General features: G+C 35.6%; 1 protein-coding gene across 4 annotated transcripts in view; it reads right to left on the bottom strand.

Moving 5' to 3' along the window:
- The window catches only part of MRTFB (myocardin related transcription factor B), a 202,405-nt gene that overhangs the window by 114,274 nt on the left and 69,270 nt on the right, over window positions 1-18,861 (bottom strand). For 3 of the 4 annotated variants that reach the window (XM_023231107.2, XM_023231105.2, XM_023231106.2), the window contains one exon: window positions 9,769-9,989. In XM_023231107.2, the coding sequence (XP_023086875.2) occupies window positions 9,769-9,922 (154 nt within the window). In that variant the 5' untranslated portion in view covers window positions 9,923-9,989. Of the gene's footprint in view, window positions 1-1,096; window positions 2,357-2,906; window positions 2,970-9,768; window positions 9,990-18,861 lie in introns of those variants that run through there. The other variant, XM_026446645.1, reaches the window with a different exon arrangement.

Here is an 18,861-nt window from a genome sequence, read left to right as displayed (position 1 = left end):
CATTAAGAAACTGAATGTCATTTTGCCTTTTTTAAAAAAGAAATACTTGCAGAAAATGGGAGCAAAAGTCACTGGGACGACTGAAAGAAATGCTGTTATAAAACATCATGGTGAAAATTCTGAAAAACTACACTGACTTAGTATGAATTAAAACACAGTTGACCCTTGAACAACATGACTTTGAACTTCATGGGTCCATATATATTTGGATTTTTTTCAATAAATGTGTTGCAAAAATTTTTGGAGATGTGTGAAAATTTGAAAAAGTTCAGATGAACCACACAGCCTAGAAATATCGAAAGAATTAAGAAAAAGGTATGTTGTGAATGTATAAACTATATGTGGAAACTAGTCTATTTTGTCATTTACTACCATAAAATATACACAAATCTATTATAAAAAGTTAAATTTACCAAAACTTACATATACATACAGACCATACGAGGAACCATTTACAGTTCAGCAATGTAAATGAACATAAATCAACTGTAGTGGATATTGTAGTACTGTGACAATTTTGCAGTCACTTCCTGTTGCTATCATGGTGAAGCTCAAGAGCTGCGAGTACCGCTGAGAACACCAAGTGAGGCTCATGATCTCCGCGTGAGCAGTTGTCTCTCCAGGAAACAGCGCAATGAAGTAAAAAGTAATCTCTTGAGGTTCTCACATATTTTTCATCATGTTTAGTGCAGTACCTTAAACTTTGCATAATGAGACTCCTACGAAGTGCCACTAGTGATTCTGGAGGTGCTCCCAAGAAGCAGAAAAACGTCATGACATTAGAAGAAAAAGTTGAATTGCTTGATATGTACCATAGATTGAGGTCTGCAGCTGCGGTTGCCCACCATTTCAGACAGATGATTCATTTTACAAACAGACTGTGTAATCTTCCAGTATTGATACATACAGTAAAATACTGTAGATATATCTTCCTCATAATTTCCTTTATTTCTTATGATGAGGTCTTGCTATATATTGTCCAGGCTGGTCTTGAACTCCAGGCTCAAGGGATCTTCCTGAGTAGCTGGCACTATAGCGGGGAGCCACTGAACCCAGCTCCTTATGATTTTTCTTAATAATATTTTCTTGTCTCCAGCTTACTCTATTGTAAGAATACAGTACATAATGCATATAACATACATGATATGTGTTAATCAACTGTTTATGTTATAAGGAAGACTGCCAGTCAACAGCAGGCTATCATTAGATAGGTTTTGAGGGAGCCAAAAGTTATATATGGATTTTTTACTGCACGGGGGGTTGGTGCCCCAACCCCTACATTGTCCAAGGGTTAACGATACTGCATTCTCAAAATATACATACTAATAAAAAAAGTGCTAATTATGTGCCTGTACTATTCTCAATACTTGGTTTAGATTACTTGCTCTAATCCTCATAGCAATCTTACGAAACAAATACTAGTGCGATCCCCACTTGGCAGATTAAGGACACTGAGGCAAAGGGAAGGTAACTAATTGGTCCAAATTCACATAGCTAGTAATGGTATGGCTAAGAACTAGGCTTAGGTTGGCTCCAAAGTTGGTGCCTCTGTCATGGTATTCTCACATCAGGCATGCAAGGCTGGGTTAATTATAACATGTACTGAGAGCCTAAGATGTGCCATGTATGTGCTAGACACTTTAGATGCTTTATTTCATTCAATCTTCCCAACAGTCTAGGAGGCATATATAAGATTATTCCGACTACGGCTTTGAGGCGCCTGCCACCACACATTTAGTGCAACAGATCAGCCTCTTGCTAGGCTTAACTCTATCGCCCTCCTTCTTTAAAACTAGGTTCTTCTTTTCAGTTATCCACAAGAATCATCTCCAATTATTTTTCTGTATACAGTCAGGGAAAAGTCTTTTAAACATCTTTGTGTAACAAGTTTATGAGAATATACTACATCATAAACTTTCAACATTGTACTAGAGGCTTAAAAATCTAGAAATTATTTTAGAGTAAGAGGCACAATGATCATTCAATAAATGTTTGCGAACAATAATTTTTAAAATATCATTTCCATTCTTGGAATATCAATTTTTTAATACTTTGGGAGAGCAGAGTATTCTGATACAGCAAACTTTTCCTTCCTATAATATGTGACAGCGGTTTGATCAAGCAGTCCAAGCAACATTCTTCTTAATAACTGCTATGTCAGGATCAAGGCTTCTGTCAAAGAGGGTCTTCTATTTTGTAGCTATGAATCGCAAATCTGCAGAGAGTGCTGACCAACTGTAACACTTGTCAGTTTTTAAACTTAAACTATGAGAACCAAAGGCAAGCTGTGAATCAGACTTTTTGCTTTTCTTGTTATGTCTTCATTAAACGCAGAGGCCATATATCAAAAATTTAACTGGTGAAATAGACACCCAGTGATTAGCATTATCTTAATGGAAACAACAACACAAATACCATAAAAATATGAATTTGGGCTTTAAAAAGAGCTGAAAATTGTCTTTTAACTGACAATTTGATGCTATTATAAAAATGTTAACACATACCTGCCAACCCTTAAAAACCATCAATAGAAACTACATACTCTAAATTAGACACATTATTTTTGAGAATAACAAATAAGTCAATTACTCTCTTTAAATATGGCAGGAAAGTCTGACTAACTGAGAGAGCTGGCAAGTATGTTTAGTAATACAGCTGTGAGGTCTGTATTAAACAGCAACACGACTAATTTGTATCTAAGTAAAATTCCACTGGTTAGCTGAGATGGAAGTTATCTTCCATGCTTTCTGTTTCTGCTGCCCAATGAATAGCACATGGCAAACATGACAATGAGATATAAGAACACATGATGTAATGAAGAAGGGCCGCAGGGAGACACATGGGCTGGAGGCTGCTGTACAGATGTCATAATGGGCAAGCTGTGACACAGAGCGCCTTAGACTTACCCATGCTCACAGACTGAGTCAGCAGAGGAGACTGAAGTCCTGACTCCCAAAAGACTACACTTCCTGTCAGTAATAGTGAGGGCAGTCGGTGAGGGCAGGAGAGCCAACGTACAGATTAATGTAAAGGAGTCAGAAAAACATGATATTTGCTAATTAGTCTAGGTAATTATTAATTACAAGCCAAAGAGAAAATTCCAACACATTTGTCACTTTAACATATCAGTCTTACTATTTTCTATCACAAGAGTACTTTATTATTGATGTCTTAAAATATAAGCAAAGTAACAAAGAAAAATTGTCATGGATCACTTTTTTCAAGTACATTCCCTGTATTACTGGCTCTTTTATAGGTAAGGTAGAGAACAGGTATCCAAAACTATCTTTTCTCTTTTTTAGCTACAAGAGGTCCTTGTGATTGAATTACGTGGCAGACATAAGTAAATGGAGCCCCACTTTAATTTTCCTAAGTCTCTCAGTCCAGTAGAGGAACTAATTATAAGCTAATTACTTAATTCCACAAAGTCTTGTGAGGTCTAAGTAGATACGAGGTTATAGGTGAGTCATACTTATTAAACTAATCATTTATATTATGTATATTATCTTTTATAATTGCTTTCTGAGGAACAGCAAAGACTATTTCTTAATAAATTTGTTTTAGTTTATTCACTGGTCCAATGTGTAATATAAATGATACGGTTGGCTCTACTTTTATGAAAAGTATCTCAATCTATATAGAAAATAATGTACTTCTGTGACTTCAGTGACTATAGAAAAGTCATCTAAAATGTTAAGTAAACATAAAACAAGTAAACAAGTTTAAGATGATGTGGTCTCCTCATCGGTTTAAACTGCTAATTACTATTATGTTTTACATCTTACTGTTAATAAATGTGTTCACTGTGATGTCCCAAGGGTATTTCAACAAAAGGACACAATTTAAAGACTAAATAAATTACTCAAAATGAGCTTCAGGGGTGCTGTAATAGGGTCCATGGTCTTGCTGATGCACAAAGCTTCATCCACCCCTCATCGACAGCTAAAGCAAGCCCATGTTAGCATTCTGATGCTGCTACTCCAGCAGGAGAGCAAACGCACTGCCAGCTACAAATGGGAGAAAGTAAAGTTACACACAGCCCCCTCCCTCACTCCAAACACACTGCATGGGTGTGTTCTGCAATGCACTGAAGCAAACAAAGTTCTCAGTAACAACAAAAACTGTCTAAATAAGACACTCAGACTAGAAAAACAGAAGGCAGACAGGGTTACAGGTGCTTATTTACACTGTGAATCAAAACGTACTAATAGGAGACATTATAAAGGTTATTATGAAAGAGAATACCTCGCCCTTAAGGTACTTACAAGGCTTCTTTTTCATTTTGAAGAGATTTTCACAAACAAAAAGAGTATGAGAGCTGCCACAATTAAGAATTTCATTTGCAGTTGTCAGGAGGCTTACAGCTTGCTTTTAAAGCTATAATTGTGTTTAGTATAAATCCTGAAGCCCAATTTTTAAAAATATTAATTTAAAACAACTAAGGAAAATTATATTCAGAGTATATACTTCTCAGTGTAAGTACTCTAACTCCTGAAAGCAGGAAAATAAGTGACTTATCAGAATGTTTATTGATGTCCTTGAGAATGACATGACCCACTCCACATCCTAAATATGTTAACAGCAAAGTCAACGACAAGATTTTAGAGAAATTTATTCATTTCTATTACTTCCAGTTATAGAAAGGGAAAAGCAAGAATTCCACAGCTCTGTCTTGGCTACTAAGCATCTATTTGTTTCCTGCTCGTTTATGACACTATGACAACTTTGTCTGGCTATCTGCTCCACAGCAAAGTAGAAATCTCTTCTCTCTTCCTCACCAATCTCCATTCATTCATTATACCAGCTCACCTACGGCCTCAAGAACCCAATTTTGCCCAAGACAAACGCTCAATGCCACCGTGTATTTCAAGATACTTGGACCAACAGTAAGCCCAGCAGGTTAATGAGAAGCAGGGAAACGCTCTCAAAGTAAAACCCCCAAAAAAGGCCAGCTGTAAATATATGCCATTCATTTTTTATTGTGTAAGGCAAGCAGTTTTCTTTGGCTGGGTTCCATGGCTAGGCAAAGTTCACCTGACTGTCTGCAAACATGTTAATACATGTATTGAAACCAAAGCAAAGAGCCATCTTGGGTTCCTTGTGTGCAGCAAACTTCTGAATAAATTATTTTCTCTCTAGTAAGTGATCATTTCAATAACTGAAAAAGAGATTATCTAAAATTATTCAGTATAAATTTAATGAATGGAAAATCTTAGAAAAGATTTCAAGATGGGACTATAAGCTCAAAACTCTAACAACTGCAGTAACTAGTAATACCAAAGTTTAAAATAAGAACGGCAAATGTCATTCCTCTTTATTGAGGCCTAAAACACACTGACTACTTCATAGTAAACAGAGTTTGAAAAAAGCCTTTTAGTTCAGGAAGAGGGAGGTAGATGATACTGATTTTACAACAGTCTAAATCGGCTGGCCTGTGCTGTTTCTGTGACCATGTAAACATGACATGACTGCTCCTCACCTTAAAAATACCTGGACTCAAGACATACCATCAAGTATTAAAATACCAGTTTTTAAAAATGAAAATCTATATTAACGTCTCTGCTTACTCTGTAATAATACTGGCAATGACTTAAAAGCTTAAATTCACCAGCCAGCATCCCTGAGGGTTGCTCTGCCTGTCAGCTTACCGGTCTTGCACACAACCTCAGGAAGGAACAGCTTCTCTCGCAGGGTCCCCTCAGAGTGTGGGCACAGGCAAAGGGCTGCAGCTCTTTCAGTGATGTTGTTTCTACGCACTTTGTCTTTCCTTGCTGAGCTTTTCCGGTTTAAACACTAAAGTCCTATTCCTTTGACTGGTTTCCTTTTTATTCCCAGTCTGCTCATGTGAAGGAATGTAAATAGTGAAAAAGATGGATCTAACATGTACTTAAAATGTCAAAATGAAGCTCAATCCCCTGTATATGCATTGTTTTAGTAAAGGTAGATTATGCATGTGTTTCTATATATTCAGTTTCCTCCATTAAGGCCTCACTTGTTAGGAAAAGTTAATTGCTTAAATATGGCTGCTTTACTTTTGAGGTACTATTTTGGTCACACTCAAGGGTAAAGGAAAACCCCAGCTTCTCTTTACTACGTATCTCCCCTGTGTGCTCCAATAGTGGGAATATCCTGCAGCTCCACTATCATCAGTAACATAAATATGAATGTAAAACAAGGGAAGATCCTGGAATCACTACTTAAACGTCAACTTCATTTTCTTTGTAAAGTGTATTTATAAACTATTATATATTACCCATTAGACACTAATCCCAAACTGAAATATCTCCATTTTTTCCTCAACAGAAAATAATTCTAATAAGTGAAATTCAAATGTTTAGGAATAACAATAAAACACAATCACCAAAAAAATCTGACTTCATTTATTTCATAATATCTAAACAATACTTAGTATTGATTAATTTTGATGCCAACAACTGCATTTTGTATGAGTTAAACATTGCATTAAGAAGACCTAAAAAGTGAAGAACATGCCTGGAAAAAATCATTAAAGTAAGAATATTACGGCCCTTTCATGTATACATTACTTGATGTGAATATACTCTGCTCATGTAACTGTCAAAAACTTAGATTTAAAAATTTTTTAATATATTTGCTTTCATTTTGAAACTGACAAAAATTATATATATTTACCATGTCCTTTTTTTGAAATATGTATATACTGTGGAATTGCTCAATTGGATTAACATATCATTACTTCAAATGTTTACTATTTTTTTTCATGGTGACAACACTTAAAATCTACTATCTTAGCAATTTTCAATACAATACATTGTTATTAATCTAGGTTACCATGTTGTGCAATAAATCTCTTGAACTTATTTCTCCTATCTAACTGAAATTTTGTATCCTTTGACCAGGATTTCCCCAAAAACCTAGATTTCTGACAGCCAAATAAAGATGTCTTTTATGCCTCGGAATGTATATGCAAATTAGGTTAATATATCATAAGCCTGAAATTACATGTCTGAATATAAAATAAGGCTTCTATAATAACTTCCTGAAGTCATTTATTAGAAAAGAGGGAACAATCTCATAGTGGAGTCTTTGCACGGTATCTCAGAATATGAGATGTTCTTTCATTTACTCCATATTGAACAAAAAAGTACTCTTGAAGAAAACACACTGGCTTAAAAACCAACTTCATTTGAAGCTATTTTCAGGTTTACAGAAATATTTTAATCAGAATCAGAAAAAAAAGGAAGAGAGAAAAAAATCTATACATTATTCCCAGTTAAAACCTTAAAATTCAAAGTGTTGGGTGTTGTTACAAAGCAGCCGTTTAAAAACTGCTTTTTAAAAAGTAGTCAAATATTATTATCTCAGAAAGAACCCTAGTAACAGTTAATTCTGGGAAAGTAACTGTGCAGGTAAGGGACAAGATTGGGAGGGTAACTACTTTTCACTACGTAATCATAACATTTTAAACCACATGAATACATTATCTGCTTAAAAAAGGGCAAAATTCTGAAACAGAAACTAGACCCCATAAAATGTAACAACCAATGACAAATCAAACAAGTATTATGTTATAGAAATTATGAGTATATAACTAAGACAATTTAAAAAAAAACTGTTTTGTGAATGGTACTTGTGATTTAGACATTAAATTTTCAGTGCCAAATCACGCACATGTTACAGAGCTGCTATAACTCAAACCAAAGAGACAGAAATAAAGATGCACCCTGGAAATTAGTGCCAGATGGATGATGCACAGGGGTTCTACTGCTGATAAAAACACTGACCACAAAGATTCACATATACACTTTGAGTAGGATGGTTTTATGAACAATGAGAGTGGTTAAAGCAATCCTTCTACATTACTGCAATGCTTCATAAAATGTAACTACATTAATAAATTAAAATTTTTACCATTTAATCTACTTCCTTACAAGTTTATAAGAGGAGAATGCTCTATAATTGGGCTTACCACCTTATATTCTGGCATACATATTAACTTTTTGCTGCAAATGACCATAAAGGATAAAGTCTCCTCACACTTCCCTCGCCATTACAGAAGACCATTATTGTGCACAACTGTGTATTCTGATTTTAAAACAGTTCAACTCTTATTTTCTTTCAGGGTAATAATTTGGACATTATACTGGTCCAACTATACTGTGTAAATCTGATCACACTTAGTCATGTTTCAGTAAATGTCGCTATATTCTCTCAGCCACTGTCTAAGGTAAATCTGGGTTCTTAAAAGATGGAATGTTTAACCCGGGCGCTGTGGTTCATGACTGCAATCCTAGCACTTTGGGAGGCTGAGGCGGGTAGATCATGAGGTCAGGAGATGGAAATCATTCTGGCTAACACAGTGAGACCCCGTCTCTCTACTAAAAATACAAAAAATTAGCTGGGTGTGGTGGCAGGTGCCTGTAGTCTCAGCTACTCGGGAGGCTGAGGCAGGAGAATGGCATGAGCCTGGGAGGCGGAGCTTGCAGTGAGCCGAGATCAAGCCACTGCACTCCAGGCTGGATGACAGAGCGAGACACCATCATACATAACATAACATAACATAACATAACATAACATAACATAACATAAAAAAATAAAATAAAATAAAATAAAATAAAAGATGGAAGGTTTAAAAGCCATCACCAGTGAGTTAACCACAGCATCCTGAAGGTCTGATGGCACCTAAGCTAAGATGCTGCTTTAAACCTATCAAAATGGTCAAGGGCTGTGAGTAGCAACAAGATTCAGATACAAAGCAAAACATATTTTATTTGAAGGAGAACAAGTACACACCAAAGACATGTACTAAAGGCCCAAGAAGAGTGGTATATGTATGGTTTTTTTAATCCATTTTCCTAAATAAGGTAAGTCCAATAAGTAGGAGGATTGGAAAACACTCAGCACCCAGGAAAATAAGTGACAATGTACATAATGAGGTACTCTGCAGGGAAAGCAGTTTTATTTCTTCTGGCTTTTAAAAAATTGAAATTTTCAAATATACTTGTGAGTGTAGGACTCATCAGAACTGTGGAAGGTACAGTAATTCCAGAAAAAATCCTTAATTCTGTTTTTTAATATGTATGCTTTGAGTGTTTGTAAATTTTAACATTACTTTGTATTTGTTAGATTTTATATCCCAAGCATTAAAAGTACAAGTCATCTATCTCTATTTGTTTATGTTTAAAATTGACAGTATTGTGTCTTCTGGAGACTCTGGAATATCTCTGTGAGTGATGAAAATTTCCTGAACAGATAATGAATAGAAAATATTCATTTTGTAGACAAAGATGAGGCAGCCAAAGACTGAGAATATGGCTATATCCATACCCATTAATATAATAAATACTCAAATAAGAAGTTCCTGACTTCTTAGTCATCACTGAGATAGCTTTGCCACTTCTGAAATTAAGGTGCAACACACCGGAGATGGAGAAAGTGGGAGGAGAATGTAGTCATATCCACAATCTATTTCCCTGGCATCAGCACAGGAACCTATTTTCCAATGCCATTCCAGCATGAAATCATCTGCTTGTGCTAAAATGGCTGAATCTAAAGTTTATTTCCAAAGGTAACGCCACTACCAAAGATACTTGCTGGGAAAATAATGAAAGAAATGGATGGAAGGTGAAATTCCACCTGTTATTAAAAACCATCCAGTACTTATATAGGGTTCTCCTCCATGACAGACTGCTGAACTGACCAAAACACTACTACCAAACAGGAACAAACTGGGCTCCCAAAGAGGGGAAATCTTTAAATCAAAGATCCCATTGCACAAGCTGAACTCACCATTTTTCCTTTCGTTCAGAGGGGGTAAGTTTTGACTGGACTGCAAGGAGAGTTCCTGGAATTCATGAGCCACAGCTTCACTCTGAGGACTCGGAGCAAGATGGGCTAAAGGTCCCACTTCATCCTCGGTGTCTATCGCCCCTGTGTGATCCATTGTGTTCCAGCCACTGGCAACAGGGAGTGCAAGACGCCTCTCAAATGTGGCCAAAATACTGAAGACACTGCCAAAATAAAGAGATGGTGCAGTTATGTTTCTCCAATTTGCACAGAAATATTAAAATGGGAATCCTGGGTTCTAGTCCAGTTTTACTGCTGTATGGTCATACTAATCCATTTACCCTCTCTGGACCTCAGGTTCTTTATCTAACAGGAATAACATACTTTCCACTTAAAAACAAGCAATTACAAGGTAAATAAAAGTTGAAATATATTTTGTATATTTTTTAATACCACAAATTAAAGAAAGTCATAGCCATTGGTGGCACTAAAGATTTAATGCATGCTAAAATGAAAAAAACAGTCAATAAATACTGATGAAAACAAAGAAGCAGTCTGGCTTGAAAATTCACCTTAACTCCTATATATCAAGCAAGTTTAAATTAGTCAACATTCACAGCAACCAGTAAGGTTTCAGATAAAGACTTCTATCAGCCTGAGTCTCAGGGTGAGAACAACAGAAAACAGAGCTGTCAGCTAACCCACAGTGGACATACGGTTCAAGACAAATAAACAAACTTTTAAGTCACTGAAATTTGGGGTTGTTATCACAGTAAAACCTGGCTCATTCTGACTGATATGAAAATCAGCAACAGAAGTACCAAAGACACATCAAAAATTCTAAACATGTGACACTGGCTTAAGGACTACAAAGTAGGCAGCAGAAAACTGTTACTGGAGGCTAGAAGGATGGTCAGTCCCTGTTATGGCAGTGGCAAAACATTCGATCAAATTCTTTGCTGTCTGCTTATTTAGCAGCATTTCATAGCACAGTGTGTTCATCCTTTCACCTACTGATGGACATCTGGGTTGTTTCCAGTTTTTGACTATTACAAATAAGGATGCTACAAATGCTCCTGTACAGGTATCTATATGGACACATGCTTTCACTTCTCTTGGGTAAATACCAAATATCCAAATGGTAAATACCAAGATGGTATTTACCCAAGAGAAGTGAAACCACGTATCCATATAGATACTTGTACAGGAGTGAAATGGCTGGATCACATGGCAGTTCTATGTGTAAATTTTTAAAAAATTGACAAACTGTCTTCTAAAGTGGTTGTACCACTTTACATTCTTACCAGCAGGGTATGAGAACTCCAGTTGTTCCACATCCTCGGTACTTCATATGGTCAGTCTTTTCTATTTCAGTCACTTTTATGGGCAAGTAGTATCTCATTGTGGTTTTAATTTGCATTTCCTGAGTGACTAATGATGTTGAGCATCTTTTAATTTGCCATCCCTATATCTTCTTTGTCTAAGTATCTGAGTAAATATTTCTTTTTTTAAATTAGGTGGTTTATTTTCTTATTATTGAGTTTTCAGAGTTTTAAAAATATATTTTGGACACAAGTGCTTTATCAGATATATGATTTACAAGTATTTTATCCCAGGCTATTTTGCATGTTCTTAATAGTGTTTTATGAAGAATATTTTTAATTTGATGAAATCCACTACTGATCAATTTTTTTTCTTTTATGGATGTTTTTGTTGCTGGAGCTAATAAATCTTTGATTAGCTCAAGGTAATAAAGATTACTTCCTGTTTTCTTCTAGATCTAGTTTTATGTTTTACATTTAAGTCTGCGATCCATTTTGAGTCAATTTTTATTTCTGCAGTGAAATATGAGTCAACTTTTTTCAGGATTTTTTGGCATATGTGTATCTGATTGTTCTATCATCATTTGTTGACAAGATTATCTTTATTAAGTTGCCTTTGCACCTTTGCTGAAATTCAACTGAGTATGCATAAATAGATCTATTACTTGACTTTCTATTTAGTTCCCAAAAATGAGTGAGCCACAAAGCGGGGTGGGGGCCAGGTGTATGCGCTGTGCTCCAAGTCTGGCTGATCCCTAAACTATATACATGGAGGGCAGACTTCATGCAGCCCAGCTAAGGCAAAAAGAACTGAACTGAGATCTCTGGTGCTGCCCACCAAAGAAAAGACAGATTGCAAGAGTTCAGCAAAGTTAACTGCCTGCTCTTAACAAAACACCACTCTTAAGAAGGAACCTAACAAATCTAGAGTCTCTACAACTGTCAATCTGAATTACATATCCAATGGAAATATCCTTTAATAATGAAGGCAAAATTGTCACCAGGAGATCCACACTACAAGAAATTCTTTAAAAACTGACGGAAGAGAAGTGATACCAGATAAAAACTTAGAGTTCAGAAATGAAAAGCATCAGAAATAGTAAATGTGTAGATAAAAAAACTAAAGACTAGCTTTTCTTCTGAATTTCTCTATTATTAGCATTCAAAGCAAAAATTGTAACACCCTGTCGTGAGGTTTACACTACATGTAGATGTAATATATATGACAACTATGGAATAAAAGATGAAAGAGGGGTATGTTCAGTGTCTTTACTTTCCCATATATCATAAGAGAACAGTGTAATTTTAGCTTTAAGTAGACTGAGAAGATCATATACAATTACTTAAAACAACTATTTAAAAAATACAAATAGTTTTAGCTAAAACATTGCAGGGATATTAAAATAGCATTCTTAAAAATACCCAATTAACCCAAAAGAAGGAAAAGATGAATAACTAAAAAGAGATGGGACAAGCAGAAAACAAACAGCAAAACAGACCTAAAACCAACCTTATCAATAATTACATTAAATGTAAATGGTTTCAACACTCCAATTAAAAGAGACAGAATAAATTTTTAAAAGTCTATAAATGTACGCATATAAGTGACATACTTTAAATATGAAGACACAATTAGGGTGGAAAATGGATAGAAAAAAGACAGGTCATGCAAACAGGAATTCCAAGAAGCCTGTGATGACTATTATTATTATCAAATAAAGTAGACTTCAAAAAAGATGTTAGGTGAATCTGCATGACAAATTACTTATTTCACTGAGGAATATTAAAATACAACTCCTAGACTTTTTCAAAACTATGATTTTTCATTTCAAATTATTCATACAAAATAAAATCTGTTGACATCAAATTAATTCTAAGATACAGGTACCATAATGCCCTTATAATGGAAAGATGTACAAGCTTTGAACATCCGTGCTAATGATTTGGAAGATCCTTTAGGCACAGATTTTAAAAAAATATTTTCATGCAGTATTATCTGTTCTACATACTGAAGAATTTTTTCAACCTATTATGGCTTGACTTTATGCTCACCTTAAACTCCCACACATCCCTCCCAATTATGAAAATTATAAGCTAAGGAAATCTTTATAAAATGTAGCAAAGGCAAATACTAAGTTTTCAAAAAATTTTAACAATATTCATGAACATTTTTGAGAGAGTATAGACTAAATCTACTCTGAAATTTTGCAAGCTGTCACCTTAAAGTCTACTTAACTACTTGATGATTTTCTTTTGAAAATAAGATCCAATATCAAATATAAAATTGACTACTCTCTGTATAGTAGTCAATAATTGAGATATTAAAGAAATGGCATTAGAACAGATTATTTCATTGGGCCATAATTTAGTTACAAAAGTAAAACAATCATTTAGCTTTCACTGGACAAACTGTGATAAAATATTAATTTGTCTAGAACTGACAGCATGAATGAAGAAAGTTACTATCTTACAGATCCCAATAACATAACTGCAGCTCAAAATGAAACAAAGCCAACATTTATCCAGCACTAAGTAAAAGGAGAGCATAATACTGGAAGATCAACCTGGGATACAACTTCTCTCAAAAAACAAACCAGTTCATTGTGAGACACTATGCCAGAGGTAGTGGAAAAAAATAGAGAGAAAAAAAAAAAAAAAAAACCCAAGAGGCATTACACTTTCATTTTTCATCTATTCATTCACTAATTTTTTTGAATGGAGTCAAGATAGAACCAATAATAATGATCTTATATTTTAAAATATACTGGGCTATTGGGCTAAGGAAGTCCCCAAATCAGTGCTAACATGTGTTCACAAGTGCTTCTCAACTCTCCTCACGATATAATAATTTGGGGAGGTTTAAAAAAAAAAAAATCCCTGATGGGTAGGGGTTGTTGGTGGGGAATCTCCAGAGATTCTGCTACAATTGGTTTGGGACAGAGTGATCCTACTGTGTACCAAGCATTGAGAATCACTGGTCTAGCAGAACCTCTCATTTTATACAGAGAATAAATCCTTTGCCCAATGAGTGCGAAGAGAGGTCAAAGGCACTTATTAATACATGTGTAAAAAACAGTAGAATACAAATAGGGTAAGTAGGTACAAGGTGCTATTTAGGAACTTTTTTTTTTCTTTTTGTTTTGAGATGGAGTCTCGCTGTGTCACCCAGGCTGGAGTGCAGTGGCACAATCTTGGTTCACTGCAGCCTCCACCTCTCAGGTTTAAGTGATTCTTGTGCCTCAGCCTCCCAAGTAGTTGGGATTACAGGCACCACCATCACGTCTGCCTAATTTTTGTATTTTTAGTAGAGACAGGGATCTCACCTTGTTGGCCAGGCTTGTCTCGAACTCCTGACCTCAAGTGATCCACCCGCCTTGGCCTCCCAAAGTGCTGGAATTACAGGCATGAGCCACCGCACCCGGCCTCTATTTAGGAACCTAAAGAATTAAATGTCTAATTGTATTTGGGTAAGTTAGGGAAGTCTTCAAGGATGAGTAGGAATTCACCAGGCACAGAGTTCTTCTCATCAGTAAAAGGAAAGCAGCACAAACAGAGATCACCTAACAGCAAAAAGTTGGATGGGGCCAGTGTAGAGGGCATGACACAAAGTGGTAGAAGATAAGGCTGCTGCAGTAAAGCACAATTGTAAAGGAATGTGGACTCTAAAAACCAGTGATACGATTTAATTCTGACAGAGATCAGTTACTGATAAAGTCTCATGCTGAAATGCTGAGGAACGAAGACAGTGGAAATGCAGAAACAGGAATAAATTCAAATATAGTCATGCTTAATGACAGGGATACACTCTGAGAAATGCTTTGTTAGATTATTTTGTTTTGTGCACACCACAGTGTGCACTTACACAACCCTAGATGGTATAGCCTACTACACTCCTAGGCTGCACGTCATAGCCTATATAGCTCCTAGGCTACAAAAACCTGTACAGAACGTTACTGTGCTGAATGCTGCAGGTGACTGTAACATAATGGTAAGTATATGTGTCTCTAGACATAGAAAAGGTACAGGAAAAATAAAGCATTATAATTGTATGGGACCAATGTTACATGGTGCATGATTGTATTATCGAAGAGACAAAATGTCAAGACTTGAGGATGGCCCATTTGCAAGGTAGAGATTAAAGAGTTGAGGATGGCTGAGGTTTCCGGATTTGGGCAGCTGGAAAGGCTGGTGGTATCATTAACACCAAGGCAGGAACGAGTAGTGAGGGGCTACTCACAAAGAGTGTTCACTTGGAGAAACTACAGGTCCCCAAGGCCAGAATGCTGAAAAAAGGGTATGGCTGGAGAGATAGCCATTTGACTTCAGGCAAGTCATTTCTCTCTTAGAGACCTAGTTTCCTAATTTAAAAAAATGGGAATGACAACTGAAAAGAGATGGGAAGAATACTTACTCTGCTTGACACTAAATCTAATCTAGACTTTCCTTAATTTTGCCCTAATGACCCCTCTCTGGGTATCAACATTCCCATTTTATAGATGTGAAAGCCAAGGCTTGGAAAGATTAAACAAAATTAAGAGACTAACATCAAAGCCACGTTTCCAACTTCAGAGCTCATATTCCTGCCCTGATAACATGGTATGTATGTGCCAAAATGCAAATAAATTGGAGCAAAGAATTGGGAGAGAGAGATGTTGGGGAGTGAGGTGGAGGGAGATGGGAAAGAGGGACACAAGGTTGTGAAAAAAATTCATTTGTACAAATCCTTAACATGTGTACTGAAGGCCTACATTATTAGGCACTGTGCTGGGCACTGGGCTTCCAAGGATGAATCATTCATGATCCCTGCTCTCAAAGGGGGCAAGACCTAGTCAAACAGGCAGTTACCACACTTTAGTGCTTAACAGGAGCTTTCTGGCCGATGAAGGAAACCCTCTCCTCTCGTTCCATTTTGCAAAATGCTGAAAGCGTGACTGGAATTAAACTTCAGAGAGGTAGTAGATGCACTACATACAAACAGGACATCTTTTTGATGTGAGGTTACAATTCTTTCAAATAAACAACTTCTAAGCAGAGTTTTTATCTGTAGCTGTTGGATTTTTACGTGTAGCCATTAAGTATACAGAAAAAATGTACTATAAAAATAGCAAATACTGACAATACGCTGTATAGAAAAAGTTATATAACATTCCTGTGCTGGAAGTGGCTATTACAGTTCTAAGAATGCCAGTGTGAGGATTTAACTTACTCACTAGAGGAATAACTTTCAAACGAATACAACATGGAGCAAACTGCACACTAACCCTCCAACATGATACATTCTTAGTAAGTACTGTAACACTTAAGTAAACACCATTTTTTGAAATATTCATTATAATCCATCTATAAAAATTTGAACTAGCAAAAGTTTCAAACACACGTAGCTTTTAAATTACTACATAAAAAGACAAGGAATTAGAAAATGTTATTTGTTCTCCAAGTAAAATGGCCCAAACCCAAGTCTTTTCAGTTTGAACAACTGTGTTTTTATGTGTATTCATAATGAATGAATTTCAGAGAATAAGAATTGATTAGAGGATTAATTTTAAGCAAGGATGATTTCCATATTTAGCAAATATTGAGTTAAAAGCAAACTGTAATTTTGTTGAATTATAATTAGCATGATTTAAATGATAAGAAGTAAATGTTTACAGAGTAAACAAATATTTTACTTAACAGATAAAAAATATATTGTATTCCTATTTCCAAGTTCTCTGAGGCAAGGAGAAAAAGCAGAAGGGAAGAGGACAAAGGGAAGAGATGAAAGAAAGAAAGGGAAAGAGAAAGGGAAACTAAAAAAAGGGAAGACTTTGTTTTCCAGTGTTTAACTTTTGCTAATAGCAATCAATGGAATTTAAATTTACATTTAAAATACATGAAAAAAATGAAGTTTGATTTACTTGCTTAAGACATTATGACTAATTAAGTGCAGTAGTGGGACCATGAGTCCCCTAATTTGTAATTCTCTTCTTTGGCACTTAATTAGCCAGAGTCAGAAACCCTGACGAATCATGCCAGTTAGTTGGTAAACTGAAAAACTAAGTTTAAAGAGGAGTCATTAAAAATGATAAGCACAAATCTGAAAACATTTTTCTTGAATTAGAGTACATAAATGTCAGTTCATTTGCCAGCCTTCTGATACAGGGTCAAGGCTATTTCTTGTCTCTTTGCAGATGTGCTGGTCTTCTGGCATAAGCCACCACTGTCTATGACTTCGAGTTTTTGCTTCTTCAAAGTGGAGTAAAAATTGAAAAGATTCCGAGTACAGACTGCATCTATATTTTATAATTTTAACCCAATATTTTTAGTTTCTCACCCATACCTGATATATTGTAGTATCATTTAAGCAACATATCTTTGTTTCTAAACATCTAAATTTTTTTGTATTCATATTTTGTCAGTTTACATAATATTTAGTTAAATTACTACAACTAGCATAAACAGATTTAGGAACAAACACAGCTGACTTTTGGTTAGGACACAAGTCAATCAGTCAGAACAGAACTACATCACCAGACTTTAGCACACCTCCTGGCCATAACCACTCAGCATGTCCTGAAACAAAGGGAATGGAGAGAGTTGGTAATCCAGAAAGCCGGTCAAGTGGAGGATGGCTAACAGAGCTTCTGCCACTAAGCATTTAAAAAAATACGTTAATTTCAGGGGCATCTCAAATCAGAAACCTGGGTCTTAGGTTTTCTGGAGTCTGTTAATACAAATTACAACTAAGATATTATTTCATTACTGTTTAACTTCTTGTAAAATGTGTTAATATTGTACTCTTGAGACAACAGCTCAGAGTACATACCAAATAAAAGTTAATCTTCAGAGTTTCAGAAAAGCACTTCAGCAGGTAGTAGAACTATAAGTTTCTAACACTGTTAGTTAAACATGAGATCATCTATTCTAATTTTATCAAAGTCCTTCAAAATACTTCTGGGTTCTTAACCATCTTAAAAGTATAAAATTTGGTAGTCTTTTAATGTATTCAGAAGGTATGTAACCATCACTATCCAAATCCAGAACATACTCATCACATCTAAAAAAACAAAAATCCTGCACCCATCAGCATAGCAGTCATTTCTTAATCTCTCCCTCAGCCCCTGGCAACCACTAATCTACTTTCTGTCTCTATGGATTTGCCTGTCCCAGACATTTCACATAAACAGAATCACACAATATGTGCCCTTTTGTGTGTATCTTCTTTCGTTTAACATATTTTCCAGATTCATCTATGTTATCCAAGTATCAATATTTTACTCCTTTTTATGGTTGAGTAATATTTCATTGTATGAATTTACCACCTTTTGTTTACCCATTCATCAGATGATAGACTTTGGATTGTTTCTACCTTTTGGCTACTACGAATGTTGCTATGAAATGAGTACACACGTTTTTGTGTGTATATATTTTTTCCATTCTCTTGGGTATACAGGTAAGAGTGGAATTGCTGGGTCACAGAGTAAGTCTATGTGTAACTATTTGAGAGAATACCCAACTGTTGTTCACAGTGACTATACCATTTTACATTCCCACCAGCAAAAGTTGGGGTTCCAACTTCTCCACATCTTTTTTTTTTTTAAATTATAGCTATCCTTGTGAGAGTAAAGTGGTATCTCATTGTGGTTTTGATTTGCAGTTCCCTAATGACTAATGATGCTGAGTTTCTTTTCATGTCTTATTGGCCATTTATATATCTTATTTAGGGAAATACCCATTTTTATATAGGGTGACTGACTTGTCTTTCCATTGTTGAGTTAGAACAGTTCTTTCTTTC

This window comes from Piliocolobus tephrosceles, chromosome 17, assembly GCF_002776525.5.
Source record: "Piliocolobus tephrosceles isolate RC106 chromosome 17, ASM277652v3, whole genome shotgun sequence".
Taxonomy (NCBI): domain Eukaryota; kingdom Metazoa; phylum Chordata; class Mammalia; order Primates; family Cercopithecidae; genus Piliocolobus; species Piliocolobus tephrosceles.
The sequence above is the reverse complement of the archived record's forward strand: the minus strand, read 5'-3'. Positions and strand labels throughout refer to the sequence as shown.